We start from the raw sequence: 13,429 nt of genomic DNA on the forward strand, positions 1-13,429 counted from the left end.
ATTTTAAAGGTGTTATTTACTGGTTGCAGTAATGCTGAACTTGCATAGGGGTTCTGCAGGAGTACATCTGCAGTCTTGTGATAGCTGTGGTTAAAACCAGTCACACGATTCTTATGGTTTAGACATAGTTTACTAGTGTTATTTTGTGATGTGTGGTTATGATGTAACACTGAGGTAATGTTACTGTAATGTGTTTTTGACAGTTTCAGCACTAATGAGGCCATTATGAAGTGACTGATTAATGTGAAGAGTACATGCTAAGTATTTTTTCGAACACACACAGACACTGCATTAGCATGCCATGATAACATTCTGCCCTTGAGCGATATCAGACAGGTAAAGGTGGATGGATAACATGCTTGGGGGTGTGTGTGCATAGTTATATGTGTTTAGTTATTTATGAGCGCATGTGTAATGTTACTGTAGAGTTTGGTGTGGTGTATGATTAAACCAATGCTTCGAAGGCTTTTTGTGGGTGTGTGTTTGAATAGTGACATAAGATTCACATGTTTAGTGTGTGCTAATGAAATGACTCTTGTGAGAAATATTGTAAAGAAGGATGATTGGCCACATTTATGATCCTAATTAGGCTTGATTATTTTTTACTTACAATCATTGTGCATTTTAAAGGTGTAATAGGTGATTTTCTACAAAAACATTATTTGTAATGTTGGTTGAAAGTCTCATATCCTTATAGCAATCACTATGTTAAATGGTGAATAATGAAATAAATATTGTCTGTGAAAGGAGGACCATAAAATGATTTAATCATTTGGTCAGAAAAATATGGTAATACATGTTTCCTGTCAGTCAGCATTGCATATCATGTTATCAGGCTAAAGTTACCTTTTTCTAAATCACAGACTCCACCTTTAAAGGTGCCATATCACAAGACTTTTTTTAAGATGTTAAATAAACATTTGGTGTCCCCAGAGTACATATGTGAGGTTTTAGCTAAAAATACCCCACAGATAATTTATTATAGCATGATAAAATTTCCACTTTGTAGGTGTGAGCAAAAATGTGCCGTTTTTGGTGTAGCTTTTAAAATGCAAATGAGCTGATAAAATATGCAAACACTGATCACGATGATGGTGGTTTGTTGCAGTTGAAACTCAATTTTGCTGTCAATTATTTTCTCTCTCTTTCTCTCTGCACTAAATGTCAGTGCTGTGGTTGGATAGTGCAGATTAAGAGGCGGTATTATTATAATAAGATCCCGTTATGACATCATAAGGGGATGCAAATTTCAATGACCCTTTTTTCACATGCTTGCAGAGAATGGTTTACCAAAACTAAATTACTGGGTTGATCTTTTTCACGTTTTCTAGGTTGATAGAAGCACTGGGGTCCCAATTGTAGCACTTAAACATGAAAAAAGACTTTCATGCTATTGGACCTTTAAATTTGATTCAGAGAAAGTGAACAGTGACAGGCGAAAATAAAGCTAATCAAGCTGAAATTTCATGTTTTTCTGGTAAATACATACAGTTTGAAATAATAAATCCGACTGGAATTGGTTTTAAAGCTACAACCCGTATCTCCAACGCGAGGAGAGGAAATTAACGTAAACAAGCCAGCATGTCTACTCTGACAGAGGCAATGAAAAGAGCTATACAAATAAAAAGTCATCTGAAACATAACCATAACATCCAGTGTTTAGATCTGAGGTGTAGCTATTATAAACGTGACTCCGTGTAATGGCGCATATCACAGTCAGATGTGATCAGAGCAACACTCGTCTAAAGCAATTAACCCTGTGAAGCTTGGATTTATACTGAGCAATCACTATTAGCTGTTTAAAATTAAAATGCATACATTTATTTTTGTTTTAAATATTTATAATATTCTTTTTTAATTACATTCCAATTTAATTTCCATATTCATAGTTCATATTTTTTATCTTAATATTCTTAAAATCAAAGTTGTGTTCTTAAAAAGAATGTACTTGCATTAGTATGCTATTTTATGGTCATATCTAATCAGTGACATAAAATGGTCTTTAATAGACAATACTATCACCTATCGCCATTATTTCTGGGGCAATTAACCGACCTATGAAAAGTAGCTATTGTGACAGGCCTAGTATCTCACTATTGAGATATAGCGGGCAGCGTGCAACTCACCGAAGGCAGGAACTATGGTTATGCAGGACTATCAGATAGTGGCTGTGGGCGGGGCTTTATCAGTGTGATGTCACATTAACAGGAGAATCAAAACGGCATGTCTAATGAGACTGCTTTGGTTTAATGGGATAAATTAGTGGGTGGATTTTTTTCTATTGTATGGTTCACACACTGCGGACACATTTATGTCCAAATTTTGCATAATAGATGTCTTTAAAATCCAATTGTGGGAATTTAAATCTGTTTCTGTGTCTATTTGTCTGTCCATCTATCTGTCAAAGGGAATTGAGAGAGTCTGTATCTTAAGAAAAAAATCATAACCAAAACATTTCTGCATATTCCTTATGATTCCCATCCCTACTATCTACACTAGAATAAAAGACGACTGGTCACATTTACAATCCCCTGTATATCAGAACAACATTTTCGTATTCACACCCTTAAACGTGTGCTGAACCAATGAGAAACAGAGGAGAGAAATTAAGGGGAGGGGCTGTTGTAACAGATGCTCTCTAATTTAAAGCTGTCAGAGCGCAAGCCGAGCTGTGAAGAATAAACAGCAGAGAGAGTCAGAATAGAGGAGAGTTGTCCTGGTATCGATTAGGATGCTTACAACAGAGAGAGACAGAGGTAGATAGAGAAGTGTATTCACTTACCTGACACATAAACACACTGCGGTTACAGAAGACTGAGCCAGACTGTGTGTCTCTACAAATGAGTGCAATAAACAAGAAGATTCACAGCATATCTGATTGGAGGAGAAACGTGTGAGAGAGAAAGAGAGAGAGAAGCAATGAGAAAAGATGTAAGCGATGAAGAAAAGAGACACGGACCCTCGAGTTTGGACCACAGGGGCTTGGAGTGGTGGAAGCAGATTCTGCAGGATTATTTCTGCAGGGTCCAATGCGGTTTTTAAATCTTGAAGCCGGCACGGATTTGATGAGGAATTATGAAGTTACGAGAAGACAGACTGATGCAGAAGAATTCATTTTTGCTTCAATGATATGTTTACTGCCTTTTTTTACCGATAAATGACATTAATGGAAACAAGAAGATAGTAGTACCAGAGACACTACATAAAGAAGAGGAAGAGGAAATATGTTACGTGAAGAAAAATGAATGGTCTCTTCTTTCTGTGATAGGAGCAAGTTGCATTTTTGATAAAGGGAACTACTTACTTTATAATTCTTGTCTTCCAAAAATGTATTTTTTGGTTGTTGATTTTATTTCTCATCTGATGCGTATTTTGCAACGTGATCTTGGCAAACAGTTTTGTAGTTTTTTGTCCTTCCGCAGTTGTATTTGTGTATCTGCAAAGTGTTACCAAAATGGCAAGAATAAGTCTCTTCAGGCTTTGTTCTACGCTGACCCCGCCCCCAGCCACACCTTTTATTTACATCTTGGCCCCACCCTCATCTGAACATGCAGGTCCTTCAGATTGTTAAGGAGCTGGTGTCGCCCTCTCGCCGTCGTGCTGCCAGCAGGTTTGGAGGTGTGTATGTTAAAATGAGCAAAAGTGCGTTTGGGTATGCATGTCTTATGGCATGTTTTATAGCTTTTAGTCATTGCTGGGGTTAATTTTGTGGTTTTTGCACTAGTGAACATCTGACAGGTGTTGAGGTGTGTGTGAAACAGGGGGAGTATGTATGGTGCTATAATGTTTATGTGTGTCTGGCTGCAGTCAAGGTAAAGTCTTGTCTAGTGATGAAAACTGCTTTATATGCTATTGAAAGGATCGTTTGCTTAGAAATGACAGATCGTATTCGCTACTTATAATTTCCTTTCATCCGTTCAATACAAACAGAGACATTTTGAAAAATGTACATGCTGCAGTTTTCCATTTTGTGAAAATATTCCATAAAACATTACATTTTTGACAATATACGACTTTGTGTCTCTAACCGAGGGAAACTTAAAGGTCCCGTTCTTTCTGTGTTTTTGAAGCTTTGTGTTTACAGTTCACAATATAAAATGTGTTAATGTTTCACACAGTTTACTTATCTCTATAGCGCTGTTTTCACTGTCCTAAAAACAGGCTGATGTCTTCCTTGTTCTATGAAGTCCCTCCTTCAGAAATACGTAGCCAGTCCTGATTGTGTAGTTTGTTTAGTGGGTTGTGATTCGACAGCAGCTTAGCAGAGCCGTTTGAGCTTAGCTGGCGACTGACATATTCCTGTGGGTGGAGCTTAGTCAAACGCTCTTGCTTTTACATCATTCAACCAGGAAGTAGAGTGCTGTAGTCCAAACCGTCCGTTCGCCATGAACTTGAAGACATCTCGCTGGGGGTGATTGTACTTTTGTGATTGTCACGGCCCTAGTTTAAATATGAGATGATACCGCATTAAACTTGTGGAGGTGCTGTACATTTTGCACCTGACTGTTATTTGTCTTATCAAAGTGAAGCCGAAGATCACTGCATGCTTTTAAAGCCATAGTCCTCAGTGATGTGAGAGGTGTTCGACTTTACAACGCAGCGTTGTGGCTGCGCAGACCAGCCGTGGTGCAGGGCAGCATGCAGTCAAACACAACCCCAGTCTTTACTATGGACCACAAGCGCTTGTAACTGTTACCAGTCAGACCTCCAAATGCCGCCATAACCAAACACAAAAAAATGTAAACCCACACATCATTGTTTTCATGATCGATGTCACTTTTAAGTACAGGGCTCCCGACTAACTTTTTTCACTAGGAGCACAGTTGCCCCCAACTGAAAATTTTAGGGGCGCAACCAGAAAATGTAGGGGCACACACCGTAAATCAACATGCTAACCAAATATTCACATTTCTACTAATTTTCACTGTATTACTAATAAATACGTTAATGCTAGATGTAGAAAGTACAATGTGCTGTTTCAAATTCAGTGTCACGTCACAAAAAAAGTCAAATTTACTGGTCGCACATGTGCAACTAGATGTAAAATTCAGTGGCACACTCTCAAATTTTGGTGGTAAAATGCCACCATTTTGTGGCAGTCTGGAGCCCTGAAGTACTAGTAGTCGTGATCCACAGAAGAGATTTATTTAACAAGATGAGGGTGATTGAATGAGTCAAAATATAAAGACTGTGCCTTTAAATAAACAGTTTCTGCAATTTTGAATATAGTTTAAACAGACGGCTGTTTTGTATTGTCTTTGTATGCTTTCAATTTCACAATGATTTGAAACTTTTATCGATCCAGCCAGATAATTTAATAATCCATCTAATTCCCTTGCAAGCTGTGCTCAGTACAGCTCATGGAAACACTTATAGGCGCATGTTTGCCAAAGGAGATTTTATTAAGGAAGTATAGTCTATGAATTATTAAGGTGGTTGTGTTTCATTTAAAAGCAGTTTAACGCCCTTTACTGTTGTTCGGTTTTTCAGTACCCAGAATTAGAAGTCATGTTAAAAAATACTATATCCAATGTGCTTAGATGGTTTATCATTATTAAGTGCAGGCTTGCTTGATTTTTGTGCTTGTAGTACCCACAACCGCTTGGCCAATGTGCAAGCAGAGCACTACAGTGCAACCTTTGTGACTGAAAATAACTGGGTGGAACTGGAAAGAAAAACATAAACCTGTGCGAGTGACTCGATTGGATACAGTCAGAATTTAAACAACCAACTCTTCATAGCTTAGTTTTCATTTTAAATATGCAGTATGAATATGTCTATATGAAGGTTGCCAGTGTTCGATTTGGTTTGTGCTTAAATATCATAACATTGTAGAGCCATAATAGTAGCTCTGTATCTAATAGGCTTTATGCCCAGCTGCACTGCTTCCTGGGCTTCGGCCAGCTCTTTGTTTCCTGTCTGCCATTGTTGGACAGACTGATTAGTCCAGGTGTGTCTGATTATTGTTGTTGTGACTACTGAGGTCAGGCACACCTGGATTAATCGGTTTGTCCAATGGTGGCGGACGGGAAACGGGGAGCTGGCTGAGGTTCAGGAAGTAGCGCAGCTGGGCATAAAGCCTATTGGCTGTTCTTTAGTGACAAAAGCAAATGCTCACACCTGATTGGCTGTTATAAAGAGGTTTCAGATCAGTCAGTTAACAAAAGGATGCACAGATGTCAATAATTCATCATCTTCATTCCTCCAGTTTTGTGTTGTGTGTTTTGTTTTGTCCATATAGAATATTGTTTTCATTTTAGACAAAAATGTAAGGCTTAAAGAAGAACAAACAATTGGGTTTTGTGTCATTTTTAAGTATCAACTCCTCAAAGGTTTCTCCTCAAATGCTTAGAAGAAACAAAAACAAGGACACATAGTTAACATATAGGGGCGGTTTCTGGACAGGGATTTGACTAGTCCTAGACTAAAATAAATGTAAGAGCTGTTCAAGCTGAAAACCACTTGCACTGACATATCTTAAAATACATCAGTGCCCTTTGTTTTGCCTCAAAATGCACACAAGTAATGTTTTTAGTGAGATATGTTTGTTAAAACCAGTTATATGTTGTAATTAAACTAAGGACTAGTCCTGGTTTAAGCTAATCCCTGTCCGGGAAACCACCCCATAGTGTGTAAAGTTTGTTAAAATGTGTCCTAAAACAACATTAGTAAGATTACTGAGGTCTTTTTTTCTTAAAGCAAAAGACTTTTATTATAAAGTATATTTAACGTTTATTTAAGTTCAGGAGAAAATGTTCTGTTCCTATGAGATTGACTTTACCCTGTGTGTGTGTGTGTGTGTGTGTGTGTGTGTGTGTGTGTGTGTGTGTGTGTGTGTGTGTGTGTGTGTGTGTGTGTGTGTGTGTGTGTGTGTGTGTGTGTGTGTGTGTGTGTGTGTGTGTGTGTGTGTGTGTGTGTGTGTGTGTGTGTGTGTGTGTGTGTGTGTGTGTTTGAATAGAAGCTCTTGTTTGTTAGTCAGTCTGGTATGTAGCGTGTGGGTCTGAAGTGTGACGTTTCTCTGAAGTAAACAAACAGCAGTATTGTCAGGACGCGTCTCGTTGCCTCCATTCCTCCTTGCTGTCATATTTGTCCACCATTCCCTTTTTTCTCCAATTTATTTTCTTTCTTTTGCTGTATCTCAGTCGTGTTCTGAGTGATACAAAAACTGGATTGTTTTCGTAAAGCTAGTAAAAGATCACTTCAACATGCAGTGTAGGGAAATCTGATAGGTAGTGTTTTTGTGTTTTCGTCACACTCATGCAGACCAGAAATCTGAATTGCAATGACGCAGAACTTGTAGAGGCTGAGCCAGGTAAGAAATGATAACTCTCAAAGCCTATGTTTTGAGAATTTGTGTTTTATGTCTTTCTAATATCAGCTCTGAGGTTTGGTTGCTTAGTTTGCTTTTTATCTTGTTTTAAATGAGAGTAAAAGAGTGAATTGCAATGTTCAATGTGTCATCTTATATATTTAAATAGGGCTGGACAATTATTCAATATCCATATATCTCTGTGTGTGTGTATATATATATATATATTTATATATATATATATATATATATATATATATATATATATATATATATTCAATAACGGTGATATGGTTTCTAAACATATTTCGATATACATTACAGCATCCCGTGGCCGTTCACATGTCACGTCCAAAAAGGCGCTTCTTCCTTCCAAAGCCTGCTCCTGTGGCGTCTTTTGTAGCTTAGCAACAATGAGCCGCACTCTCCAGGATGGTGAGGAAAATGGAATACCTGATCGGATTTAAATCGGTTCGTTGTAGGCACTGTTTGCAGTTTATCCCAAGGCTTTTTTAACATTTATACTGTTATCGGTTTTATACCGTATCAAAATTTTGGCCATATCGTCCAGTCTTAAACTAACACTGTGTTGCTGGACGTTAACATTTTTATTTGGAATCACTTTTTGTTAAAATAAGAGAGGATAACTCTAAACTTTGATGCTCATAATCTTATAATTAGATTGAGACTTATTCTGGATTCCACAGACAGGGTCACATATTGAGAAATATCAAAGACATCAGACGTCATCACAGGTTAATGTCTTTCAAGTTAATATTTTCAGATGGTAGGCAGCACCAAAAAAATGCACCACTGTTTGTACCATATCAGTTTCTGATAATAACATACATTAGTCATTATTAAACATTATATAATCCCTAACTGATCAGTATTCAGCAGCATATTCAAGTATTCAAGGCCTGAATGCTTCTAAAAAGATACCAGACAACATCTGCATATACCAAAGCTTTGAATAAAAACTGCTGTAGGCTATGTCACAAAATGGACAAAAATGTCTGTGCGTGTTTACATAAACCAATTATAAACATAACACACATTGTTTCGGCCACTCTCATGTTAATCTTAGTTATCTATAGAGTAGTATTTCATCCTTCATATGTCCAAAGAGTCTTTCGTAGTCTTTCCGTTTTCTTCAAATAAAAGTCAAGCCCTTGAAGTGCCCATAAAAGGAAAACGGCGTCAATTAGACGTAGCGAGTACCCATGTTCGAAAAAAAAACTTTCCGAAACTTGTAGGAAAGAGTTTGGCCCAGAAAATACTTCATCGCATGCTCAACTGTTTTTTTGACACTTTGCATTTGTTTAGCATGAGGATTATAACTCTTAAACTTTGTTAATAAGTCAGAATGCATGAAATACTGTCCCCCCCCCCCCCCCCCCCCGTACTTTTTTAACACACTTTTGGTTGTTTATTTGTATAGCAACGTAAAGCAGCCAAACGCCTCTATTGTGCATACAGTTAAATGTTTTTTAAAGTTTGTGTTGAATAAATGTTCATTAATTTAATCGGCTGTTAATCAAATACATTTTCGTGAACATTACTCACAAACATGAGTGAAAGGTTCGCAATGGTTGTGAAAGGTTGCATTCTATCACACCAAAAGTGTAATGGGAATAAACGGCAGAAATTGAACTGTCAAACATTTGGTTTGTTTTCCACCCGTGTGCCCTTGGTCTCCGCTCAATCCTGTCTTCCATTAAGAATGAAATAAGGGTGAAATGATGTACGAGTGAAGAGGAGGTGAGGTGAGTGTGGCTCCAATCAGCCCTAACATTACACTCACTCAATCTGATGAGAGAGAGAGAGAGAGAAAGCAGGACGAGTCTGATTGAAGAAAGAAGGGCAAATAGATTAATGAGTCTGTGTTCATGTTAATAGCAGCATGAATTCACCTTGTGTGTGTCTTATATTAGTATGTAAAAGAAAATGCTATATTGAGTGTAACGCTCATATGGTTATATATTTGTTTTACTTTTTATGAATAAGAAATTGGAATTACCATTCCTATTTTTTGTGCTGTGTCTGTGGTACCAATTGTAATTGCAAAAGAATTTTTTTTTCCCCAAATAATGCATCTGGTTGGACAAACTTACTATTGGGTAGACTAGAGCCAGTGTTGTTGTTGTTGTTTCAGTTTGAATGTATACTTTTTTGCACTAAAAAAGAAAGGGACAACGTTTAAGATCAAAAATATTCAGCCAAGGTGCATGCATTTGTGACCATATGTGTGAAATACAGGCTTAAGTTTTATAATATATTGCAAGCATGAGAGTTTAATTTAACACATTGATTTCAGTCTTTGACATAACCTTACTCGGTCAATATTAAACATATCAAGGTTATAATTTCACACAATGTTCTTTACATTATGTATGATTTAGTGTTACTGATGATGCTTTATTTGATGACCGGGTAATATCATAGCGTTACTGATGATGCTTTATTTAATGCCTGGATATTATCATAGCATTACTGATGATGCTTTATTTGATGACCGGATATTAATTGGTTGTGATTTAAAAAGTGTTAATTTATAGCTTTACATTAATGCCTGTAATGTTTAAGTGTTCAAAAAGTATAGGGGTACTCCAGCTAAATATCTAAATGACCCCATGATTTACCCTCACCCTCAAGCAATCCGGGATACATGTCCATCATCTTTCAGACGAACCTATTGGAGTTATTTTAGTAAATGTCCTTTTTCTTCCAAGCTGTATAATGGTAGAAAACTGTGATCGGGGAACAACTTCTGCCTTTAAACCCCAAAAAAGTGCATCCATCCTTCACAGAAGTAATCCTCACAGCTCCAAAGTGTTAACAAAGGTCTTCTATGGGTAATCAATGCGATTTTGTAAAAAAAACCTTGTAGTTATATAATAAAAACTATAATAACTAGTTATTCGGTAACAAAGCCCTCTTGGACACAGTTTTAGCGTAGTGAGCATTCGTTGCCATGGGTACATTACCCAAGACCCATTATTGTTTTAAGTATAACAATAAAAAAATATATGACATATTATATAACTAGCTTCCGGTAACGATGCCCTCTTGGATTGCGCAATGAATTACGTCCAAGACGGAGTTGTTTTAAGTGCATTACTATAAATGTGATTTTGTAACCAAATACAAACTGAGGGAGGGAAAATAATTTAGCTTCTTTACAGTCTGATTTGTAAATTAAGTATTTTGTAATTGGATGAAGCTGTGGAAAGGCTGTTGTTGGCATGATGGCTTGCTGTCTGGGCTAGAAACCACCCTTGTGTAAGTGTGTGAGTGAGCTGTAATGACAGACGCTACAGCAAAGTTGTTTGTGAAGTCATACGATTCATTCCACCGGATGATTCAGTGACATCACAAGACTGAAAATACCACTTTGAAGACATTTTGGGTATTTTTACTCTAAAATGTGGTGAAGAGAGACAACGATATAAAGAAAATTTAACAGGAAGTAAAGAGGGAGTTTATGTGAGGGAATAATCCGACCTAAGTTCTTGATAAAAATAGCTGAAGAATTTCTGACTGACCAACCCTTTAAATACTTCACTTGTATGATTCTTTGTTAAGTGGTGTCAGACAGTGTCAGTGTGCTTGTGTGACAGAAAGCTGGCTGGCTCTTAAATCTGAGTGGAATCATCTGTAAGGGCAAAGATGCCGGAGCAAAATATCTAAAAGAAAAACATCCGTTGCTGTTAGTTAAGTGTCTGTACACAATAGATACTTGTTTCTATGTGTATGTACGCATGTCTTGCATCAAGGATGTTTCTCAAGGATGCTTAGCAAATGTGAAATAGTCAAAAATTGTGATGTCCACAAATGATGGCGACAAACGGCTATGTTTTCTCAGTGTTTTTGTATTGTAACTGTACTAATGTTATATTAATCATCAGTTTCCTTCAGGTGTCTCCAACCCTGCTCCTGGTGAGCTACCGTTCTGCAGACTTCAAAGTCAAAGATTTATTTAGCCATTTCAACAATACAGTTGAAAGGAATTTATCTTGGACTTCAGATCCAACCCAGCTCCAACACACCTGGCTGTTATTATCAAGCAACCCTGAACACCTTGATTAGCTGCTTCAGCTGTGTTTACTTTGCGTTGGAGCTAAAATCTGCAGTACGGTGGCTCACCAGGAGCAGGGTTGGAGACCTCTGTCTTAGAAAGTGTTCGCTTTGCCCTGTAGATCTTATTCAGCCTGTCGCCATGATGATTCTAAAACAAGGCTGGGAGGGAAAGAATTTCAGAGCATTCCTTTTAAGCATATTTGTACTGTGATGCTGGTCGTTTAGCCACCAAAACACACCATATGTGTACATAAAATCAATTTTGAATAGTAGCCTGTTGGCTAATTGCTAATTTCTAATTTGATATGCTTGTTTATCCTTCTTCATTTTATTCCAATATGTTTAAAAGCGGTAACGCGGCAGTAACCACAGCTGTCCTTTGTGGTTAAATTGCGCTTGTTTAACGTCATTCCGATTAACGACTAACTTGTTATGTATTAAATGTATTAAATGATGTATTAAAGAAAACACCACCGTTCTTCAATATTTTACTATATTCTTACCTCAACTTAGACAAATAAATACCTATCTTTTTTTCAATGCGTGCACTTTTGATCTTTGAACAGCGCCTTGTGAGTGTGTTAGCATTTAGCCTAGCCCCAGTTATTCTTATGGCTCCAAACAGGGATGAATTTAGAAGCCACCAAACACTTCCATGTTTTCTCTATTTAAAGACACGAGTAAGTATGGTGGCACAAAATAAAACTTTTGTTTGGAGCCATAGGAATGAATGGGGCTAGGCTACATGCTAACACGTTCAAGAAGCGATGTACAAAGATTAAAAGTGCACAAGGTATGTATTACCTCATCTACAGTGGGGCAAAAAAGTATTTAGTCAGCTACCAATTGTTCAAGTTCTCACACTTAAAAAGATGAGAGAGGCCTGTAATTTTTGTCAAAGGTACACGTCAACTATGAGAGACAAAATGAGAAAAAAAATCCAGAAAATCACATTGTCTGATTTTTTAAGAATTTATTTGTAAATTATGGTGAAAAATAAGTATTTGGTCAATAACAAAAGTTTATGTCAATACCTTGTTATATACCCTTTGTTGGCAATGACAGAGATCAAACGTTTTCTGTAAGTCTCCACAAGGTTTTTACATATTGTTGCTGGTAGTTTGGCCCATTCCTCCATGCAGATCTCCTCTAGAGCAGTGATGTTTTGGGGCTGTCGCTGGGCAACACGGAATTTCAACTCCCTCCAAAGATTTTCTATGGGGTTGAGATCTGGAGACTGGCTAGGCCACTCCAGGACCTTGAAATTATTCTTACGAAACCACTCCTTCTTTGCCCGGGCGGTATGTTTGGGATCACTGCCATACTGAAAGATCCAGCCACGTTTCATCTTCAATGCCCTTGCTGACGAAAGGAGGTTTTGAGTCAAAATCTCACGATACATGGCCCCATTCATTCTTTCCTTAACTCGGATCAGTCGTCCTGGTCCCTTTGCAGAAAAACAGACCCAAAGCATGAGGTTTCCACCCCCATGCTTCACAGTAGGTATGGTGTTCTTTGGATGCAACTCAGCATCTTTCTCCTCCAAACACAAGAAGTTGAGTTTCTACCTAAAAGTTATGTTTTGGTTTCATCTGACCATATGACATTCTCCCACTCTTCTTCTGGATCATCCAAATGCTCTCTAGCAAACTTCAGACGGGTCCGGACATGTACTGGCTTAAGCAGGTGGACACATCTGGCACTGCAGGAATTGAGTCCCTGGCTGCATAGTGTGTTACTGATGGTAGCCTTTGTTACTTTGGTCCCAGCTCTCTGCAGGTCATTCACTAGGTTCCCCCATGTGGTTCTGGGATTTTTGCTCACCATTCTGGTGATAATTTTTACCCTACGGGATGAGATCTTGCGTGGAGCCCCAGATCGAGGGAGATTATCAGTGTTCTTGTATGTCTTTCATTTTCTAATAATTGCTCTCACAGTTGATTTCTTCACACCAAGCTGCTTACCTATTGCAGATTCAGTCTTCCCAGCCTGGTGCAGGTCTACAATTTTGTTTCTGATGTCCTTTGACAGCTCTTTGGT

General features: G+C 37.8%; 1 protein-coding gene across 3 annotated transcripts in view; it reads left to right on the forward strand.

Annotated features, from left to right (window-relative positions):
* The window catches only part of usp6nl (USP6 N-terminal like), a 64,735-nt gene that overhangs the window by 16,487 nt on the left and 34,819 nt on the right, over positions 1–13,429 (forward strand). Inside the window, exon 1 of one of the 3 annotated variants that reach the window (XM_055189922.2) lies at positions 2,693–3,618. The exons of 1 other annotated variant lie outside the window; for it this stretch is intronic. In XM_055189922.2, coding sequence (XP_055045897.2) covers positions 3,549–3,618 — 70 coding nt within the window. In that variant the 5' untranslated portion in view covers positions 2,693–3,548. Of the gene's footprint in view, positions 1–2,692; positions 3,619–7,000; positions 7,313–13,429 lie in introns of those variants that run through there. One more of the 3 variants, XM_073867051.1, reaches the window with a different exon arrangement.

The sequence above is a fragment of the Misgurnus anguillicaudatus genome, chromosome 1, assembly GCF_027580225.2.
Source record: "Misgurnus anguillicaudatus chromosome 1, ASM2758022v2, whole genome shotgun sequence".
NCBI lineage: Eukaryota > Metazoa > Chordata > Actinopteri > Cypriniformes > Cobitidae > Misgurnus > Misgurnus anguillicaudatus.